This window comes from Falco rusticolus, chromosome 3, assembly GCF_015220075.1.
Source record: "Falco rusticolus isolate bFalRus1 chromosome 3, bFalRus1.pri, whole genome shotgun sequence".
In the NCBI taxonomy this organism is placed as follows: domain Eukaryota; kingdom Metazoa; phylum Chordata; class Aves; order Falconiformes; family Falconidae; genus Falco; species Falco rusticolus.
In genome coordinates this window covers 47,583,315-47,602,641 of record NC_051189.1, presented here as the reverse complement: position 1 = coordinate 47,602,641, position 19,327 = coordinate 47,583,315, and the positions used below count along the sequence as shown (strand labels likewise).

At 40.2% G+C, this 19,327-nt stretch overlaps 1 protein-coding gene and 1 long non-coding RNA gene across 5 annotated transcripts in view; one reads left to right on the top strand and one right to left on the bottom strand.

The window, feature by feature from the left end:
• The window catches only part of RGS20 (regulator of G protein signaling 20), a 41,416-nt gene extending 23,235 nt beyond the window's left edge, over positions 1-18,181 (top strand). For 2 of the 3 annotated variants that reach the window (XM_037381176.1, XM_037381175.1), the window contains 4 exons: positions 10,166-10,314; positions 14,422-14,508; positions 15,384-15,618; positions 16,853-18,181. In XM_037381176.1, the coding sequence (XP_037237073.1) occupies positions 10,166-10,314; positions 14,422-14,508; positions 15,384-15,618; positions 16,853-17,041 (660 nt within the window). In that variant the 3' untranslated portion in view covers positions 17,042-18,181. The remainder of the gene's footprint in view (positions 1-10,165; positions 10,315-14,421; positions 14,509-15,383; positions 15,619-16,852) is intronic. The other variant, XM_037381177.1, reaches the window with a different exon arrangement.
• Positions 7,340-14,459, bottom strand: LOC119145083. Of its 2 annotated transcripts, none has more exons than XR_005103290.1 (3): positions 10,538-14,459; positions 10,140-10,336; positions 7,340-9,390 (listed from the first exon to the last, which is right to left on the bottom strand). It is a non-coding gene; the product is annotated as an uncharacterized LOC119145083 (long non-coding RNA). The 2 variants fall into 2 exon arrangements; XR_005103289.1 differs by having other exon boundaries at positions 7,340-8,740.
• Positions 18,182-19,327: the final 1,146 nt, after the last annotated feature.

Below are 19,327 nucleotides of genomic sequence, written 5' to 3'. Positions count from 1 at the left end.
CAGACGCGGCAGTGACATAAGAAGCTGCTTTATTCTGCATGGCTGCCAGTCTCCGTTCTGTGAACCTCCATCTTGCCTTTGTAAATTCTCAACCATCTCAGTCACCCCATTACAAGATGCCACATCTTCAACAACACAAAAACACTTGCAAAGAGCTTTTGCTCTTAACTCACTAAGTGGGCAATCCAGTAACTGCCTAAAGCGTGTGCATATGTGTGGGTGAGTTCATTAACATATATTACAATTATTCTCCATCTAAAATAGTATACTGCTTGATGCAGAAAGCCTGTGTGTCAAATTTGTCAATGAAGAGAAAGAAGCATGAGCATCAGGCTTCCCGTTCATATTTCAGTTGACAATAAACTGCCACAGGCTTCAGTGGGAGCATGTTGCAGCTCCTCAGCTCCTCCAAGTATTTCTAAATTAATAAAATACAGATTCAGAGAATTACTTGGAGCTTGACCCCAAGTTGCAAGCCTCTTATGACATTAGTAGATAAGGACAGAATCTCTTTTCTTCCAACTCACTGGTTATCGTTATTGCAGGGATTTGAAGAGAAAGCAGCAACTGCAAGAGTTACACCACCTCACCTAACGGTCCCTGAAACCAATATTTGGCTTTCATTGCTTTAATGGAGTTTGGATCAGGCCTGAAGTATTTACTGAAAAATAATTGGACTATGATGATCTACATCTGTGCGCTCACTCCAACTGGCTGTCAGGTAGCATTATAGCACAGGGCTTCACAGGCTGTATAGTTCCTGCAAAAGCTTCATGCTGTGGCCATGCAAATCAGCCCTAAGGACAAGTTAAGGCTTGCACACCTGCCCGATTGTAATGTGTACAAGGAGGAAATATCATATCTAAGTAGTGATGTTTAAGCAATAGAATCTTTGCACTTTGAGCTGAGAAAATGTCATTGTGCTTTAGCATAAAATGAGGATAAAAGCATAAAATCATTTTCTACAGTCTTCTGTGTATTCTTGTGTTTGGGTTTTTTTTTATTTGGTTTGGTTTTGTTTTTAAATTTTACATTTGTGGCTTAGGTTTTAAATATTCCTCCTTTGAGAAGCTATTTTCTTGGTAGCCCACCTTCCTACTGAGAGATTAGCAAATACTATAAATGTTACAACTAAGCCAAGTATTATCTGAGGTGCTTTTAACCAGGGAAATAATTTTCATTCCTGACCTTCACACTCCTTTGCATTCATAAGGTCACATACAGAAATGCCTCATAATCTGAATGTCAGATAGGCATGCCTTGGAGAGGAAGAGGAAAAGGTATGGCAGACATACTTGTTCCAGTACCTCAGCATTACTCTTAAGGCATACAGTAGTTTTTCCACTCTTGTCAAAAGTAGCTTTTCAGATGCTTGCTTAAGTCCCTGGGTTTTGGTTTTGGGGTTTTTTTTTTTCGTTTTTTTTTACTTACTTACTAGCACTCAGTAATATGAGTGTGTACTTTTTATATGAATCATAGATGCTATCTAGTGGATAAGAAGCAAGAACACGTGCCATTATTTTTCCTCTACTTTTGGTTCATTGCTTTTTAGAGACATTTTTATAATGGAGTAAATTTGTTGTTATCATTAGAGAAGGACCTCTCTCTTTCTGTGAGATCCAGAAATTATGCACCTAAGCATCCGCATAGATACTACATTAGATTGATGCGAAACAGTGAGCAAACAAGAGACAAGCTGATCAACTCAACTCCTACCCCCCTTTCCCAGTTATCTGACTAATTGGTGCACTCCGTGTGGGATCTGGACAGTTCTCTGGATTCCTTCAGGCAGGACTCACTGTGCCTAGACAACTGTCTTTACGTTTCAATGTGCTGATTAACATCCAGAGTGGAGAATATGGCCCTTCCAGAGCCTCCAAGGCTGCAAAATTGATCCAACTCTACATAGATTGCAGGTGGCCAGATGAGACTTGTAAGTAGCCAGCCAATTGTAAGTAGTCAGAAGAAACTTCCTGCAGATGCGGAAATGATCATGTAGCAGAGTCTTTTGTATGAATTTAGGTAGTTAGGAGATGTTTTGTATGTAGCTCAAGATGATCACAAGGGATGGATCACGCGTCTGCTGGAGCAGTCGCAAGGAGCATGGACCAGCTGGATGTAAGAACTGCGCAGTAAAGCACGATTCAGAGAGTCTCAATCTGGTCCAGCCAACACCACCACAAGAACCTTTGCAACAGAAACTCCTGTTGCCACCTGGACACTGACTGTCTTGTTCAAGGATTTGATTTCCCACAGCAACTTGGTATTAGCAAAATCAGAGACTACCTAACAATCAGCAGAATAGCACCTTTTAGTCCTTCCCTATCACGTGAACCAGAGTCGTATTTTTTCTATTAAATTACGGCTACCCAAGCCCTCACCAAGCAGACACAGGGTCTTTGGTAGTGCTGTCATTACTTTGGGCAGTCAAACTGATACAACTGGATGGAGAGAGACATCGCACATTATATCCAACAATTGGCTAAAACTGTACCCAGGCTGGGGTTAAACTATGTGATGGTAGAGGCTGAAGTCCTTTGGTTAAAGGTATCTCATCTCATTCCATCCGTAGCTAAAAGTACTTTTGGATTCCTTAGAAACCAAGTACAAGACAGCGGCCCATCTCCAGTTTTTAAAGCCCCTGTGTCTTCTTCTCCAACCCATTGTCAAACAAGGCATGTAGATGCTCCAGATGGTGGGGACAGAGAAGGCAGACCCCAGTTCGCAAGGTGCAGCGAGCATCCAGCACAGAGGGTTCTCACACAATTTGTTCATTATCATAGCACCTTCTGAGAGATCTGGAAATCTGAGAAGATAAAGGAGGCACAGGGAGTTTAGAGCAGTGAAATTTCCATTTTTGTGTGAAGGAGATAACCTTAGGGAAAGAAAAGCAATTTTTTATTTTCTTATTCTTCCTCAATGATGCAGATTTTAGGGTATGGATCTCCCTTGTAGTACTGCAACCTAGTAAAGGAGTTAACAGTAATTAAACAAGAACAAGAGACCTGGGAGCATCCAAGGTTTTTGAGATCCAGACATATGAAGGGATAAACCTGTCACAAACTAGGCTGAATCCCTCCACTGGGGCTTAGAAATAAATTCTCCTCCTGAACCTTCCTCTCTTGCCTTGGAGAAACAATATAACCTTGCCTCAATCCTAAAGAAGGAAGGCACTAGATCTCAGTGTGACTACCCGAGTGACAAAAAAACTAAACAAAAACAGAGCAGGTATTTGAGCTTGAACCTGTGAGATGTTAGTCTTCCTGAACTTGCAAGGACCTCAAAGAGAATAGGAGATCATCTCCTTACAGGTCTGAATATTTAACTACTTAAAGAAATATATCTAAAATCCTAAACATACTACCTTGGAAAAAATAAAAAGTCATCTCTAAATTTACTTTCTAGTCAAACCAGTAAGAGTTCTCTCAAAGAATAAATACAAAACTATTCAATCAGAGTGGAAATAGTTTATGCACAATGATACATGTTCACCCTCTGCATTCTCTCAGTGTGATGGAAAAAGTCACTTTCAATGGTAAAATAAAACTCTCACTGTTTGTAACCTTCTTTCTAAATGCATTCAGGAAGCAGAAGGAGGATTTTTAAACAAAACATTTATACAAATTTTGAAGAAAGGCATTTCAGACAATTCTGCTTAGCACCACCTGGTATTAAGTCCAACCCAAGACATGAAGTCACTTTTCTCTGCAGCATAAATACAAGTACCAGATCACATCCCTAGGTGGTATAAATCCCCTTGTCTTCACCGGTCATAGTGAAGTGAGGTAGTTTTTCAGCAGCTGAAAATAAGACACACACTACATGTAATCAGAATTAATACTTCAAAATTGAATGTATAAAAACTAGGATGGAATTTTCTCTGATTACAATGAGATCTTGATGTTTCAAAGAAAGCATCTTCATTGTTGATGGACATACTTATATTTGATATTTGACTGTCCAGGGAAATGAAACAGAAAATACCTGACACTGGCCAGTAAAAAAAACATTTTAAACCAGATACTAATTGCATGCCATGCAGACCGAAAACCTTAGAAAGAACACTTCCATCTTGGCTTTATTTCAGAGTCAGCTGATGAAATAGGTGACTCTCCTGGGAGGCTGATGTGAAAACATGCTGTATTTACTGACTGCCATTTTCAAAGTGCGCACCTGGTAACATGGAACAGAATATATCAGCTGGTGGAAGAACATTTGCACTGTTGATTACAGAAAATGCACCTAGTGTATTCATTTTTTATAACTGCATTATAAAATTTCCCCATGAGAAGGATTCTGTCCAGTTCAATCACAGGTTCTTTCCCGCTTCAATGCCAGAGTACAAAACAGTCTCCTGTCATATGCGAGTGCTCTGACAGCACCAGGTATAGGAGGATGGCTGTACACCTTGTTTTCCTCAGGAACGCATAGTTTCCTTTTACAGCCAAATAATAGCTCTGAATCACCCTTGATTTTATACACACTTTAGCCCTCAGGGCTCCTCGAGCCCCAGAGTCTTCCAACTGATTGCTACAACTAATATTTTCCCTGCCCAGCTCTGTACATGCATTTCTTTGCAATATCATTCTACTTGTTTAACAAAACAAAGATAATTATTTCAGCATAGAGATAATTATTTAAGCATCACAGTCAGGTTATGGGACAAGTTTAGGACACCTCTTATGCTCCTTATGAAATGCATCAGCTGGCAAGGAAGCTATATACATTACGTGTGCCTCTTGCCCTACTTCCCTGGTCCACCACTTGTGGGTCTGCTGAATATGTTCTTAACTAGAACAGGGAAAGAAAAATATTTAGCTAAATGTAGGTACCAACATATGTCATTCCCTTTAACAGCTTTAAGGTAAGCTATTGGATCAAAATGCTGTTGATGATTCATATTTTTCATTATTAAAACAACCTGATCACCCACAGTAACAATCTAGAAAATAAGGAAAGCCCTCTTGCAAAATTAAGTCACACTTCCACTGGTTTTTATTACAGTGGGTTGAAGCTCTTTGGCATCATACTGTGGGATAATAAACTTGAAGAGGTCACCAATCACTGGTACCACGTACTATAGCAGTAGAAGCCATAAGTGAGTAATTCTTCAACTAATATATACTGTTAGTGTCATCATTGATGCAAAGAACACAGACACTAGAATTTCTAATTGGTTTTACATCTACTGCATGACCCAGTCAGACCATCCAATGTCCCAAATTAACAACCGTAACATTATACAAACAGAAGACCTTTTTACAGGGAGGTCTAAGAAAACCCTCCTTTTTGCCCTGAGCATCTGAAGTGTACCGAAGGCAAAAAAAATAGCCATCTCCATTCCTGCAGATCTGCGAGTCAGGCAATTGTTTAAAGAGTTGTTAATGTGGGTTGTACTGTAAAGAAGCAAGGAATTGTGTAAATTCCTACAAATAATATTCACTGGGGTTGTTGATAAATCTACTGTGCATTCCTGCACACAGTACAAACTCCAGAACAGTAATTCGAGCGGTTGTCTGGAAAGGCTCATTACACAGCTATGGTGGCTGCAGCAAGCAGCAGCAAAGTGTGATGGAGAACTTCAATGACCCATAGCGGAATTCTGGATGCACTAGAGGTAGCAGAAAGACACATATGTAAAACAAGGCTTTTCTGTTTGCATCCCATTAGTGGCTCACTGCATGATCTCAGACAACTTGCTTCATCTCTATGACTTTTTTTCTATACACCTTCCAAGGTCATTATACTTCCCTGTGCATAGTCATACTCTGATAGCCTTAATACTTTTTAAGGTTTTGTTGGTTTTTTTTTAAAAAAAATGAACCCTTAGATGACTTGCACAAGCTTGGTGTCTGTGCCTTTGTTTCTATTCCAGCCAAGGAGCAGTTTCTGGGAGAGCAAAACCAGCAGATACGGAGCTCATGATAAACTTAGATCACCATGCACAGCTGCAAAATTGCAGGGTTTGGGTTTCTCTAGTTTACCTTTTTTTTTTTTTCTTAAATTACATCTTTTTTTGAAAGCAATCTGGAAAGCCAGTGTATGTCCGTGAATATACATACAAAAGACAGAGCCTATGTCTTACTGTGCATTCAGGCCTCATGTCTGGCATTACACAATCTCAGTACAATCACGAATGGGATATACATTTGCAAAAAACTGTGCTGCGAACATGAACATTTTAACTTCATTTTGCAATTCTGTTAGAGGATGAACTACAAAACCAGACTTTTAATGCAAGACATCCACTTCTCCTGCAGATTAATCATTTTTATGTGGCTAAAAGGAACTGATCCAGATAGAAAGGTATATAGAACGTGCTTGACGATAGTTTGGTTTAGAGCCAGAGCTACATTAAAAAAAAATTTTTAAAAAGCACGGAAGAATGAAGTTAGAAAAACACTGCTGCAATGGATCACTTACTCATTACTTGTTCTGTGAACCTGGACCAGCCTGCTATGTTTTTGTCTTATGGGTCTTAATAATATCTGTGCCAAAGGAGTTTCTACAACTTCGTAATAACCTGCACCACTGCTCACTCTCTACCTTGCTACCCTGTAAAATCAAGCTTAGGTTTTTATTTAGCCCAAGCTAACTCATCATTTATCTCTGAAAGAAATAGAGAACAATAGAACATCGTAAGTTTTACTGATCAGAAGATCAATGTGCTTCTCAGTTCCCCTTTCTAGATTAACAAGCCAAACTTCTACAATTTTTTTCTGTGGAAGTCATGCTTTCTAAACATCCTGTTAGGGTTTTAGATAGATGCTTTATCTTTCTTGGAATGTGATTGTCGTGGTTTAACCCCAGCCAGAATTAAGTACCACACAGATGCCCACTCCCCTCCTCCCTGCCCCCTCCACAAGGGACGGGGAGGAGAAATGAAAAGGAATGTAAACTCGAGAGTTGAGATAAGAACAATTTAGGAAAATAAAATAGGAGGGGGAAAACCCAAAACAATAATAATAATAATAATAACAACAACAACAATTATAATTAAAAGGAGGGAGAAGGGGAGAGAAATAAAATCCAAAGGGAAGCAAGAAAAAAAACCAAGTGATGCAAAATCCAGCTGCTCACCACTCACTGACCGATGCCCAGCCAGTCCCTGAGCAGAGATCAGCAGCCCTGGGCCAGCTTTCCCCCCAGTTCATACACTCAGCATGACATCCCATAGTATGGAATATCCCTTCGGCCAGTTGGGGCCAGCTGTCCTGGCTGTGTCGCCTCCCAAGTTCCTGTGCCCCTCCAGCCCTCTGGCTGGCAGGGCCTGAGAGACTGAAAAGTGTTTGACTTAGTACAAACATTACCCAGCAACAACAAAAACCATCCATGTGTTATCAGCATTGTTCTCACACCAAATCCAAAACACAGCACCAGCTACCAAGAAGAAAATTAACTCTATGCCAGCCAAAACCAGGACAGTGGTACCCGTAGTACTTCCACAGAGGAGTAAATTCCTTCTTGTATCTAACCACAATATTCCTGCTGATACACCACAGAAAGTCACATCCAAATTAGTTTGTGATCCACTTCTTTCAAATGTACAAAGTGTCTGTCCACGGCCACAGGGAATACGTGCATGATAATCACTAAACAGCTCCAATTCAAAAGTCTGGGCTGTCTTTAAGCCAACAGGTATATTCCAGTCCTCTTTCTCTTATCTCCCATTACTCCAATACAGCTTTGCCATCATTAAAGCATGCTTTGTCTGCTAAAAATATCTTCAAAAAAATATTCATCGCAAATGACCATAACCTACTTGGCTATTCAATGAGAAAGTTGGCATACATCTGCCAAATAAAAATGAAAATGCAATGATGAACATTCATAAAAGCCTATAGTACCAGAAAACTAAGTAAGGTGTATGGTTCAAAGTGAAACAAAGACACAATGCTGCTGGGCAGTTTTTGCCATACAGCTGCTTACATACTCTTCCCTTTCATTAAAGATGTCAAAGAACAATACTGAAGAACCTGAAATTGTAACAATGCATCCAGAAGGATCTCTTGAATTAAATCACGGTGGGATGAGGTGGGGAGGAAGAGTGTATTCTTCCTACTTCTGCTGTCCTTTACTGTTCTCCTTGGAAAAAAGCAAACAACAGGAACCAAGCTCTCTACTCAGGCCACCATCAGTTCAACTGTAATATGGACTAGAGATATGTGTGAACTATCCACATAACACATCTCAAAAGTAAGAGCGGATGGATTAGGGTACATAAACCACACATCTGAAACCAAGTTACACTTTTCAAATGAGTAATAATTGCTCACTGTCCAAAGCAACCTGAAATATTGTTAGATAAATTATCATTCCAATAATGCTTTATATACTATGACTTTCTAATTGAAGTATGAAGATGCTCTATTTAAAAAAAGTATAGGTACCTGGAAGGAAATTAATAGTTAGGGCTTCATTCTCTTCCTGTGAATCTGAAACTCTGAAGAAATCTGCATCTACAAATGTATTGTACATCTCATGTTTATTCTTCCACATTTTGAAACAAGAAAGGTTGTGGGGTTTTTGGAAGCTGTGTTCTTTTCCTGATTTTCTATTTCTGGGCATGTAGGCATTGCTTGTCAGATTAGGTCTACAGAGTTACAAAATGAGTTATAATTTCTATCTGTATTGTTGTTCTTATATTCCTCCTGCAAAACAGGTGCATCTTCTGCTCAGCATGTCATGCATTTTTCTCTCGGGAGAGTGGGTGGTTCCCACCAAACTGAAAACTATTAATCTGTATAAGAAAGAAACAAATTCAACATTAAAAAAAAATCCAGCAAAATTTAATGCTGCACTCTGCTGCAATAATCTCCTTTCTCCTCCTGACACTTCTTTCAAGTCCATGACAACTTCTGTGCATTCTCCCTCAAATTATAACAATAGCATTTCCTAAACCTGGCTGAACATTTTAGAAAGGAAGGCAACTTTTAACCCTCCAGTATTCATTTCATCAGATTATGTTTCAAGTCTAGCATTCGATTGATTATCAATTAAAAAAAGAACTCAAAATTAGCAGCAGCTAGTTCCCCTACAGTTGTCATGGCCTCAAAAGAAGGTTTAGCAACCTGAAAAAAACCTACACACAAAGGGATCTCATGACATAGGAGGATGATTAGTTATGTATCCAAAAATCAAATACAATCAAAATGAAGACAGACACACTCATCTTTGTACAAGCTGGCATTTCATGTGTAAAAGACATCTGTCACTTCGATACGATACTACCCTCAGCATAATAGGGAGAGCATGATGAAGTGCTGTAGAGCAAGTCTGAAGCTCAGAGAGAGATAGCTCAGGAAGGGACAGGAACTTCAAGGGGACTTGTCATTTCATTAACACCACTTCTCTGCACAACCTGCAGAATTCAAGCTCCAAAAAGGTTTCCTAAAACAGTGCAAAAACCACAACAAGTGCTTCCACCAAAAATTGTTTCATGCTGTCTTCAGTTGCAAGAGGTGACCAAAAACCTGCATGTTAATGTCCAGTTGTGTGTTTTCTGTGAAAATGATGAATTACTAATGAAGAAGCACTTGATTCCTCCTTAAGAGGAAAACATTTAAAAAACCTGTGGCAGTCAGACCTGTAATGGACAGGTAAGCACTGGCCTTTCCCCTTTGCTACAGGGCAACAAGCAGGCTTGAGACATCCTCAATACTCACCAAAGGGCAGATTTTCAGGAGGGCTCAAGTGTCTCAAGCATCACTAAGCCTGTGCATTGGCTAATCGGGGAAAAGGGAAGAGGGAAGGAGAGGCTCTACCTACCTCTGTTCTGTACCATTTTCTTTAGGACTCGCCTCGAAGTCAAAACCTCAGGAAATCTTTTTCAGCTCCTGACCTTATATACCACTGTACTAAAAGCTGCATCTCCGAGACCCCTTTTGCTCTCTGCATCACCACTCTTTCCTTGTAACCCACCTACACGCAGAATTCATTAGCCCTTTGCCTTCCATCGCAGTGCTTAAAATAGAATGAGTGAATCTTCCAAAGGATTCAACACCTAAGAGCTTCTGGGGGTAAGCAGGGGTGTGGGAAATGAAGCATTTAGGCTTTCAGTTCCTTTGGAGCTGTGGCCTTCAGCACTGCTTGGGAAGACTTTTAAAGCAAACAAAAGGAAAAAGAGAGATGTTTCTTACTTCCTCCTCCTCTCGCTGTCTTGCAGCCCATGGGATCAGAGCGGATGGAGATGCGCAAACGGCAGATGTCTACGACCCAGGAGACCCCAGGCACAGCACAGGCTCAGCACAGCACAGGAAATCGAGGGTCCAATGCCTGCTGCTTCTGTTGGTGCTGTTGCTGCAGCTGCTCATGGTAACCCCTCTCATTCAAGCCTCTGGGGAAGAGAATAGCAGGGGAGGGAGGCAATAGCCAGCGTATACGACAACATAAGCCAAACAAACCACCTGGGTAATTCTGCAGATCTGGGACTAAAAGATGACTGTGCCCTAGTGCTAGACACAACTTTCTATTCCAGTTTACTAATTATTTCTTTTTTTTTCCCTGCCATTGAAATAACAGATTTTTAAGAAAATACCTGTACAGTAACTCCGCTGTAGTTTTGTTGTCAATACTGTGTAATGGAAGGTCTGTTCCGTGCATGACTGCTTCTCCTGAGCCTTGAGCTTCACCAGGGCTTCCACTAAAAACTGAAAGCAATACCAGAATATGTCACAGCTTTAGATTTAGAACTGGGACTTAACAAGCAGCACAGTCTGTGTTAAATGGAGTTCGGAGAAGGTGGAAGAATGTGTATGCTGGAAAATGAATAACCACATGCCCAGCACTGTTGTTTTGTTTCAAAGGCAACTGGATCTGTTGTTATTAATTAGTGTTGCCAACTCACAGCACCTGCAACTCATATGAAGTTAATCCTTAGGATCAGCGACTTTAAACATTGTATTTGCTGAAGAAGAGGAGTTAAGCAGAAATAATTCAGAAGAACTCCCGTTACAAGATGTTAAGGAGGAAAATTTATCAGGAAAGCAAAGCAAAAATAGGAAAAGAAATCACCTGATCCCGTAAATTAGTGATGTGTTCACCTTCTCTCTCTTACCAGCTCCTCCAGATGCATGCAATTTGATTTAAAACTGAAGTAAAGCTTCCCATACTCAGAAGTCCTGTATTCGTTTGGGGCCAAGTGTTAATTAATGGGCAAGACCAGAACTTGCATTGAAATAGATGAAATAGATATATATATATCTTGAACACCCATAGGAGTTCAACCAAAACACTTGACAGCAAGCTGAGTGCTTCTTATAAATACACTATCCACTACATAAACACTTCATAGCAAGCAAACCTGGCACTGAGGTGAAGGGAAGAAGTCATAAATAACCTGACAGCCCAGGCTAGGAATCTATTCCACCATTACTTTTTTCTAACGGCAGCTGATAGCAAATGCTTTGGAGAACACCATTAGAAGGCAAGGGAAAAGCAGGCTGATCATTCCTTTGCTATCGGTACTCAGCTCATCAGAAGCAGAGATACCCAATCCTGCCCTCCCTTACGCAAACAGTGAGTATTTTGTAAGGACAACAGGCTGCTTGGAATTTTTTTGCAAGATGCTAAGTACTCTGGGTCTGATCCTACCTTTTCAGCAGGTTCTTAGAGGCAAACTAAGATAGAGCTTAAAAAGACATTAAGTACTGTGCCTGTACAGGATCAGAGTTTGCTACCTTGCATCCCATACAAATTCCAGTGTCATCTGAACAGTTGTCCAGTGCAATCACAAGTGGCTCAGTCTAGAGCTGCATTACACAAACAACACATCTTTCCATAAAAGGAAAAAAAAATAAGGCGCTTATCCCACTGATTACATAAAATTTGCATTTTATCTTTTAAATTGCTGATAAAGTGCAGCATTTTACCTGTTATTTTCCAGGATGCTCATTTTCTGTGCACCTCACTATTCAAACAATTCAAAGGGAGCAATTTACTCCATAGGGTATGTGATAGTACACAAATTTCACGATGCTTAGAATTCCTGTTTGCATTTCAGAATCATCTAGGAAACCAGTACAGGCTCCAAAACAGAGCAGCTTGTTTGAGCTTTAAAGTATTTTCTGGTGGGGGTTTTTTTGAGAACAATTGTTTTCTAGTAACAAGAAATGCAAAACAAACTGTAATTAAGCTATTTATATTCCCTATTCATAGAGCCTTTCCTCAAAATAGCTCAAGTACTTTGAACAGAAAAGTTATGAATAGGAACAAAAATAACAGTCTACATGAGTCATGCAGCTGAGTTGCTGAACATCCAATAATCAGCATACTCTTAATAGTAGATTCAGAATGAAAAAAAATGGTGAAATGAGTCTCTCAGCTGGATGCTCAGAACCTGTGCTCATTCCGAGCCAGAACTCAAGCCTCCAGCATGTTACTCTTCCAGATCCTGAGAAGAAGCATGAGAAGATGCAGTATTGGCACTAGTCCCTTTCTACTGTTTACCTGTACATTTCTAGGGAAAGAGTCTGCCTGCAAGTCATTTTCTGAGGCACGGCATGTTCTCTTAAGAAAGCGTTTGTTATTTCTTTTCTCTTTTTCCCCTTTTGTGCATTACCCTATGAAGACTATAATCCTTTCTGTTGGATCTGTTGGTTCCCCTCAATCCAAAAGTAACTCTGACAAGCATATCACTTCTTGTCTGTGTGTGAGGAATATGTAATGAATTACTTTTCATATTAAAAAAGGCCGCTGGTAAAAAGTGTAGTAAAGGATTGAGACCTATACACCTCAAAAGAATAGAGAACTAACATTAACTACCATTTTTATCTGAAAAGGTGAACTGAAATACTTCATTGGTTTGAATGTATGCTTCAGATGTTGCAGAAAAAAGAAAAAAAGCGTTTGCAATTATCTGCTCTCTGTATTAGAAAGCTTCCCTCCCTCTTCAATGCATGGACTGCCTTGGCAAACAGAAAAGCGGGTCTCTGCAGATTATGGACTAACACTAGAGAAAACAAGAGAAGGAGATAACCAGTAAATAGTAAGGCTGGAAGTAAGGCAAAGTCAAAAGTACAGAAGGCAGAAAGGACAGAAAAATCAACTGGATCAACAAAAAGCCTTACTACAGATAAATGAGATTCTTAAGAATTAAGGCAACAAAACTGTTACAACATTAGCATTAAAGACAGACACGATACAAATGAAGAAACATTTATATTTTCCTACAAGTTATAACAACTGTATTGCATTGTATCAGCTGGAGGACCTATTTCATATAAATTACAGGTTATAATTCACCAGGACCTTCTCTTGACAAATTTTAAGCAGCTTTACAGAGTGTATGAATGTGTGTGTGTGTGCACATGCATTTTTCACTAAACTATGACAGCCTACGAACTGGAACATAGTCCCCATTCCCTAGAAAGAAGTATGCATACTCGCAAATCCAGTCTCAAATGAAAACAAATCATCTGCAACTACAAAAGGAATTTGTAAAAACTAGAGTTAATTAAACTAACATGTGATGAAAGCAACAGAAGTTGACAGCTACTCTTCCATGGGACATGAAAAACTCTCAGCGATTACTAGTGACTGCAGAAGACATTATCTTTATTGTAATGCTACAAACAATCTAATACTCATTTCCAGTCAGACATACTCAAAACAATATTCGGCAGCCATGTATCTGTTCTTTGTGCTCCAGGCCTCACATTTTGAAGCATATGCTAATACTTCCTTAGTTGCAATCAATTACCAGACAATGGCTGTACCTACATCTGAACTCTGAAATATGCTTATGCTCCCAACATCCCATACAGAAGTGTCTGGCTTGCTTAAAACCTGCGCTCCATCTTCTGAACCCTGGCTTTCTTGTAACATGGTATCACCTCTCTAACCCACAGCCTTGGCTCTCATTGTGCCCTATGGATATTAAAAATAGGGAAGCTGGGGGCGGGGGGGTGAGGAGGAAACAAACCAAACCCAAACCAACCAACCTTAGCATCTAACTCACATAAAACCAGTGCATAAAGCCTAACTTAAGTTAAAACATTCCATCGAGCATACACAGTATAATAAGTATCAATGGAGAATAGATTTGGTATCTGATAAGGTACACATGTATACATATATACCCCATATATATATACAGATATACTCACGTACACATACATACAGACAATTGGACTCAATGATCTTTATGGGTCCCTTCCAACCTGAGAAATTCTATGAATTTATGACCTCTGTATAGAAAGTCTACATGATACATTACTGAACAGCATTCAGCTACATTAAAGTTTTCCAGGTTTATACAACTGTAAAATTAATGTCAGAGCATAACTATGAGTAATGTGGCTACTGTTAGCTTCTGTCCTTTTAGCTGATTTTTTTTTTTTTAATATCAGAGGAAAAGCATCTGCTGTACATTCAGCCTTTTCCTCTATGAAGCTGGCTAAAATTTTGTTTGCTACCTTGCAGTCTTACTGTTAGAAATCAAGATGAAGAGAGAGCAAGGAGAACATCTCATGAACTCCAAGCAGAGGGTATTCCAAACTGCGAGGAAAGGTATGGTATTTACCAAGTGTTCTGTCAAGATAAAACGAAACAAATCCCAACAAATCAGACTAAATAAAGTGAATTACCTGAAATATCAAATAACTATTATTATCTGTTTGCAATTTATGCTGAATTTGCAGTCATTTGTCTCTTACCTCCTAAGGAACCAAAGGTCTGATCTATAATCTTTTACCTTATTTATATGCAGCATCTAAATCCACATCCCCACTTTCATAACATGGCAGATCAAAAAGAGCATTGTAAACACAGCCTCCATTTTATCTGAAATAATTTTTAAATACATCCTGTTCCCACACAGCAACTGTGTAATGAAGCTAATTGGCAATGCTCAGCCTTGTAAAAATAATAGAGAGGAGCTCAGATCCTCCCAAGAGTCAAGCAACTGTCTCTTCAGAATTGCTCAAACAGGTAGCAGCACTTGTAAAACTGTAATAGACAGAAGAGTACCTTTTATGAGGTTTGAATCATGGCTTCTTTCTACATATTTTCATTCAATTTTTAACAATAATTCAACAAGAACTACGAGGTATAGACAAAATTTTATATATATATATATATACACACAAAAAACAACAAATAGTTGTTGCAGAGGGACTTCTTTGTTGCAGTTACTTTGAGAGTAAACTTCAATCCCTGCACCAAAGTGCTGGCAATCATCTGCATCTGAGTTTTTAATAAGCACACTTTCAAAAGGCACCTTACAAATATGTTTACTAGAGTTTGCACTCGGGTAGTCCTGGCAAGGAATTGCAGCCCTGTGAACCCTGTGATTTTGTGCCATTGTGATGGCAGATGCCTCCTGCCACTTGCACACAGTCCGAGTAACAATCTTTCATTTCTCTCTTGTTCTCTCCTGCCTGAAGCCCTGCCCCTACTCTTGAAGAAGTCAATGGCTGGGCTCAATCATTTGATAAATTGATGCTTACTCCAGCTGGCAGAAATGCTTTTCGTGAGTTTCTACGAACAGAATTCAGCGAGGAAAACATGCTTTTCTGGATGGCCTGCGAGGAACTAAAACAAGAATCCAACAAAAGTGTCATTGAAGAAAAAGCAAGACTAATTTATGAAGATTATATTTCTATCCTTTCTCCAAAAGAGGTATATTACTTTCCCCAACAGTTAGTTCTAATGTGTGTTTAAAGCTACAACAATACTCAGGGAGAACTTCCTCCCCCCTCCCCCCACCCCATTCCACCGCCATCAAGTAGAGATTTAGGAGAAAAAGGCAGACCCATTGTTGAGGTGAGATGGTCAACGCTACTTCCACTGGCTGGAAGAAAGCTTCTCCTATGCTACCCTGGCATGCTGACGTGAACTCCTTAGTTTGAGGCACAACTATACAGGTGATCACTCTATCCTTGCTCAACTTAAATTTTACTTGTTGGACAAAGCAGTTTTTTTCTTTGCACTAGGAAGGGGGTGTTACACGTCTCTCCAAAAGCACAGAAACCACAAACAGTGTTATCTGCAAAGCTCAAAATTGCTCAAAGAGCAGCTGACAAAATATGTCACAGAACACACACACTGACTTCCTGAAAATTTTCAAAAATACTTGTCACTTTGTTGTTAGCAAACACATCAAGTTTTGAAGACACCTCAGTTCAGTTTGAATATAATCCTGCCAAGTAGGCTGGAATTTTAAACCTTCCAATATCCTTCCAAAAGTCAAACTTAATAGTTTGTGGGGCAAGCTATACTTATGTACTTATAAAAATGCTGTTTAAATCTTAATCAGTCTATTCCAGTAATACTAATATTTTTCTACAGGCACTAGAGCTTTACAGAAAAAAAAAAAAAAAAAAAAAAGAAAAAAGACATTACTTGTATGTTGTATGCAATCATTATACAGCCATACCAGTGGTTCCCATTGATTCACCCTGGTTTTTAACAGGATCCCGATTAAGTGACAGCTTCCCAGGTTACATTTTCTGTCTGGCATCATACTGCTTACTCCAAATTCAGTCTCTTTACAACAGCACTAACTCCCAAGGAAACAAACTGTCACAAAAAATTACAAATCCTCTCTCCTACAGAGCAGGAAGCGGGTCTGGAGACAGCCTGCCAGTCTCAGGTGTCTGTAACCGCGGGGCTGCAGGCAGCCTTGGTTGAGCAAGCTCACCTCAGTAAGAACATTTCTCTGTCCATACTCAAGATATTACTATTTCCAAATTTCAACACAGTCATTTTTTGCCTAAGTATGTTTAGCAGTTTTTACACTCTTGAAAAACAGCTGAAATGGTTTAAAAAGACTGCTTTTTCAACCAACAATCCTGAAAACTCATGTGTACTATTCTCCACTATTACTTATGTGACATTCTATTTTAATGCACAGGTCAGTCTGGACTCCAGAGTAAGAGAAGTTATTAACCGAAATATGCTGGAACCCTCACAACATACCTTCGATGACGCACAGCTTCAAATTTATACCTTAATGCACAGAGACTCCTACCCACGGTTTATGAACTCTGCTATTTATAAGGACTTGCTTCAGTCCTTATCTGAAAAATCCATTGAAGCATAGATTCTTTTCTTAAGTGTATTTATTTTAAAACAGACGGAACTCTGGGTTACACCAATCCACAGGGAACACAGAGTTAATCAGATATTTACCTGAAAACAACTCAGGCAAATTTTACTACAGACTGAATGATTTAAAGCCACACAAGGCTCCGACACAATCAGCCAACTACAGTTCCTGATCAAACTCAGTGTTACTTTGCAAAAGAGAATGAAGAAAACGAAAAGAAAACATTGTTATTCAGAAAAACGCAGTATTTTTTCAAACACAGCAGGCAACTTGGATGCAAATCCATTACGACATACATCTGAGGTACAAATGCCAACTGGGCATGAAAACTAAATTTAAAGTGGAGCGTTAGAATTTTCTTGGAAACCAAACCAGTTGCCCCATCCACACTGTAACCAAAGTAAAAACAGTACTGTCAATATCTGGGTTACACTAGACAAAGTTTCATGTACTGTACCTGGCACAGGTGCACTCCACTTGTCTTGGTATATTTAATGTATATGGTGCGCTACTGGGAATAAGCGTGGCAATTTCAAGTTTATGAAAGCTAATGGTTGAAATAATGCTGCCTATAAAAATCTTTTGCTGAAGAATTGTTATTTTACTACTAGAGTCTGCTAAAAGCATTTTTAAGTTCATATCGTTGATGTTTATAAAGTATTTACTTAAGAGGAAGACGACTGTGGGCATTTAAATTCCTAAATAAAGCACAAGAATTCTCACATTTCTTCTCTTCCCTCAGTAGGTAGATGTAAAAACCCTGCACTATTCATTCCCGAGAGGATGCCAGTATCAACCACCTTTGTTTTGTACATATTAAATTCTCCTGTTACCCGACAATCTTGTAAGGTTTCTATTACAGATAATTTTATCGCCAACAGAAGGAAGCTGGAACTATTCAGCCTGTCCCAAAGAAAAGGAACAGCTTTATCCACTAATAAACCAATGTTCATTTACAGTATCCCCCAAGATTTACATTTAATTTCTGGTCATATCTCAAAAGCAGTAATCACAGGAGATACTAGGAAGACAGTAAAGTTGAATCCACAGAATCACAGAACAGTCAGGGTTGGAAGGCACCTCTGGAGATCATCCAGTCCAGCCCCTGCTAAAGCAGGTTCACCTACAGCAGGTTGCACAGAGCCACGTCCAGGCAGGTTTTGAACGTCTCCAGAGAAGGAGACTCCACAGCCTCTCTGGGCAGCCTGTGCCAGGGCTCTGTCACCCTCAAAGCGAAGTTCTTCCTCATATTCAGATAGAGCTTCTTGCACTTCAGTTTGTGCCTGTTGCCCTGTCCTGTTGCTGGGCACCACTAAAAAGAATCTGGTCCCGTCCTCTTGACACCCATGCTTAAGATATTTGTAGGCATCAATAAGATCTTCTCTGTCGTCTCTTCTGCATGCCAAACGTTGATACTATCTCCTCTCAGCCCTTCCTCAGAAGTCCCATCATCTTTGTAACCCTCTGCTGGGCCCTCTCCAGCAGTTCCCTGTCTCCCCTGAACTGGGGAGCCCAGCACTGGACACAGCACTCCAGATGGGGCCTCACCAGGGCAGAGCAGAGGGGGAGGACAACCTCCCTTGACCTGCTGCCACACTCCTCCTGATGCACCCCAGGATCCCATTGGCCTCCTCGGTCACCAGGGCACACTGCTGGCTCATGGCCAGATTGCTGTCCACCAGGACTCCCAGGTCCTTCTCCGCAGAGCTGCCTTCCAGCAGGTCACCCCTAGCCTGTACTGGTGCGTGGGGTTGTTCCTCCCCAGGTGCAGGACCTCACACTCGCCTTTGTTGAACTTCATGATGTTCCCCTCCGTGCAGCTCTCCAGCCTGTCCAGGTCTCGTTGAATGGCAGCACAGCCTGCTGGTGTGTCAGCCACTCCTCCCAGTTCTGTATCATCAGCAAACTTGCTGAGGACACACTCTGTCCCTTCATCCAGGGAATTGATGAATAAATTGGACAGGACTGGACCCAGCACTGACCCCCTGGGACACACCGCCAGCTACAGGCCTCCAGCAAGGCTCTGTGCTGCTGATCACAGCCCTCTGAGCTCTGCCATCAGCCAGTTCTCAACCCACCTCACTGTCCACCCATCTAACCCACACTGCCTGAGTTCACCTATGAGGGTGTTATGGGAGACAGTGTCCAAAGCCTTGCTGAGGTCAAGGCAGACAACATCTACTGCTCTCATTTGTAAACTATGTGTAGACCTGTTATTAGAGTAACTTCTTTATTTCAAGTTACAAGATTCACTACATTAATTCCACTACATTAAACTTT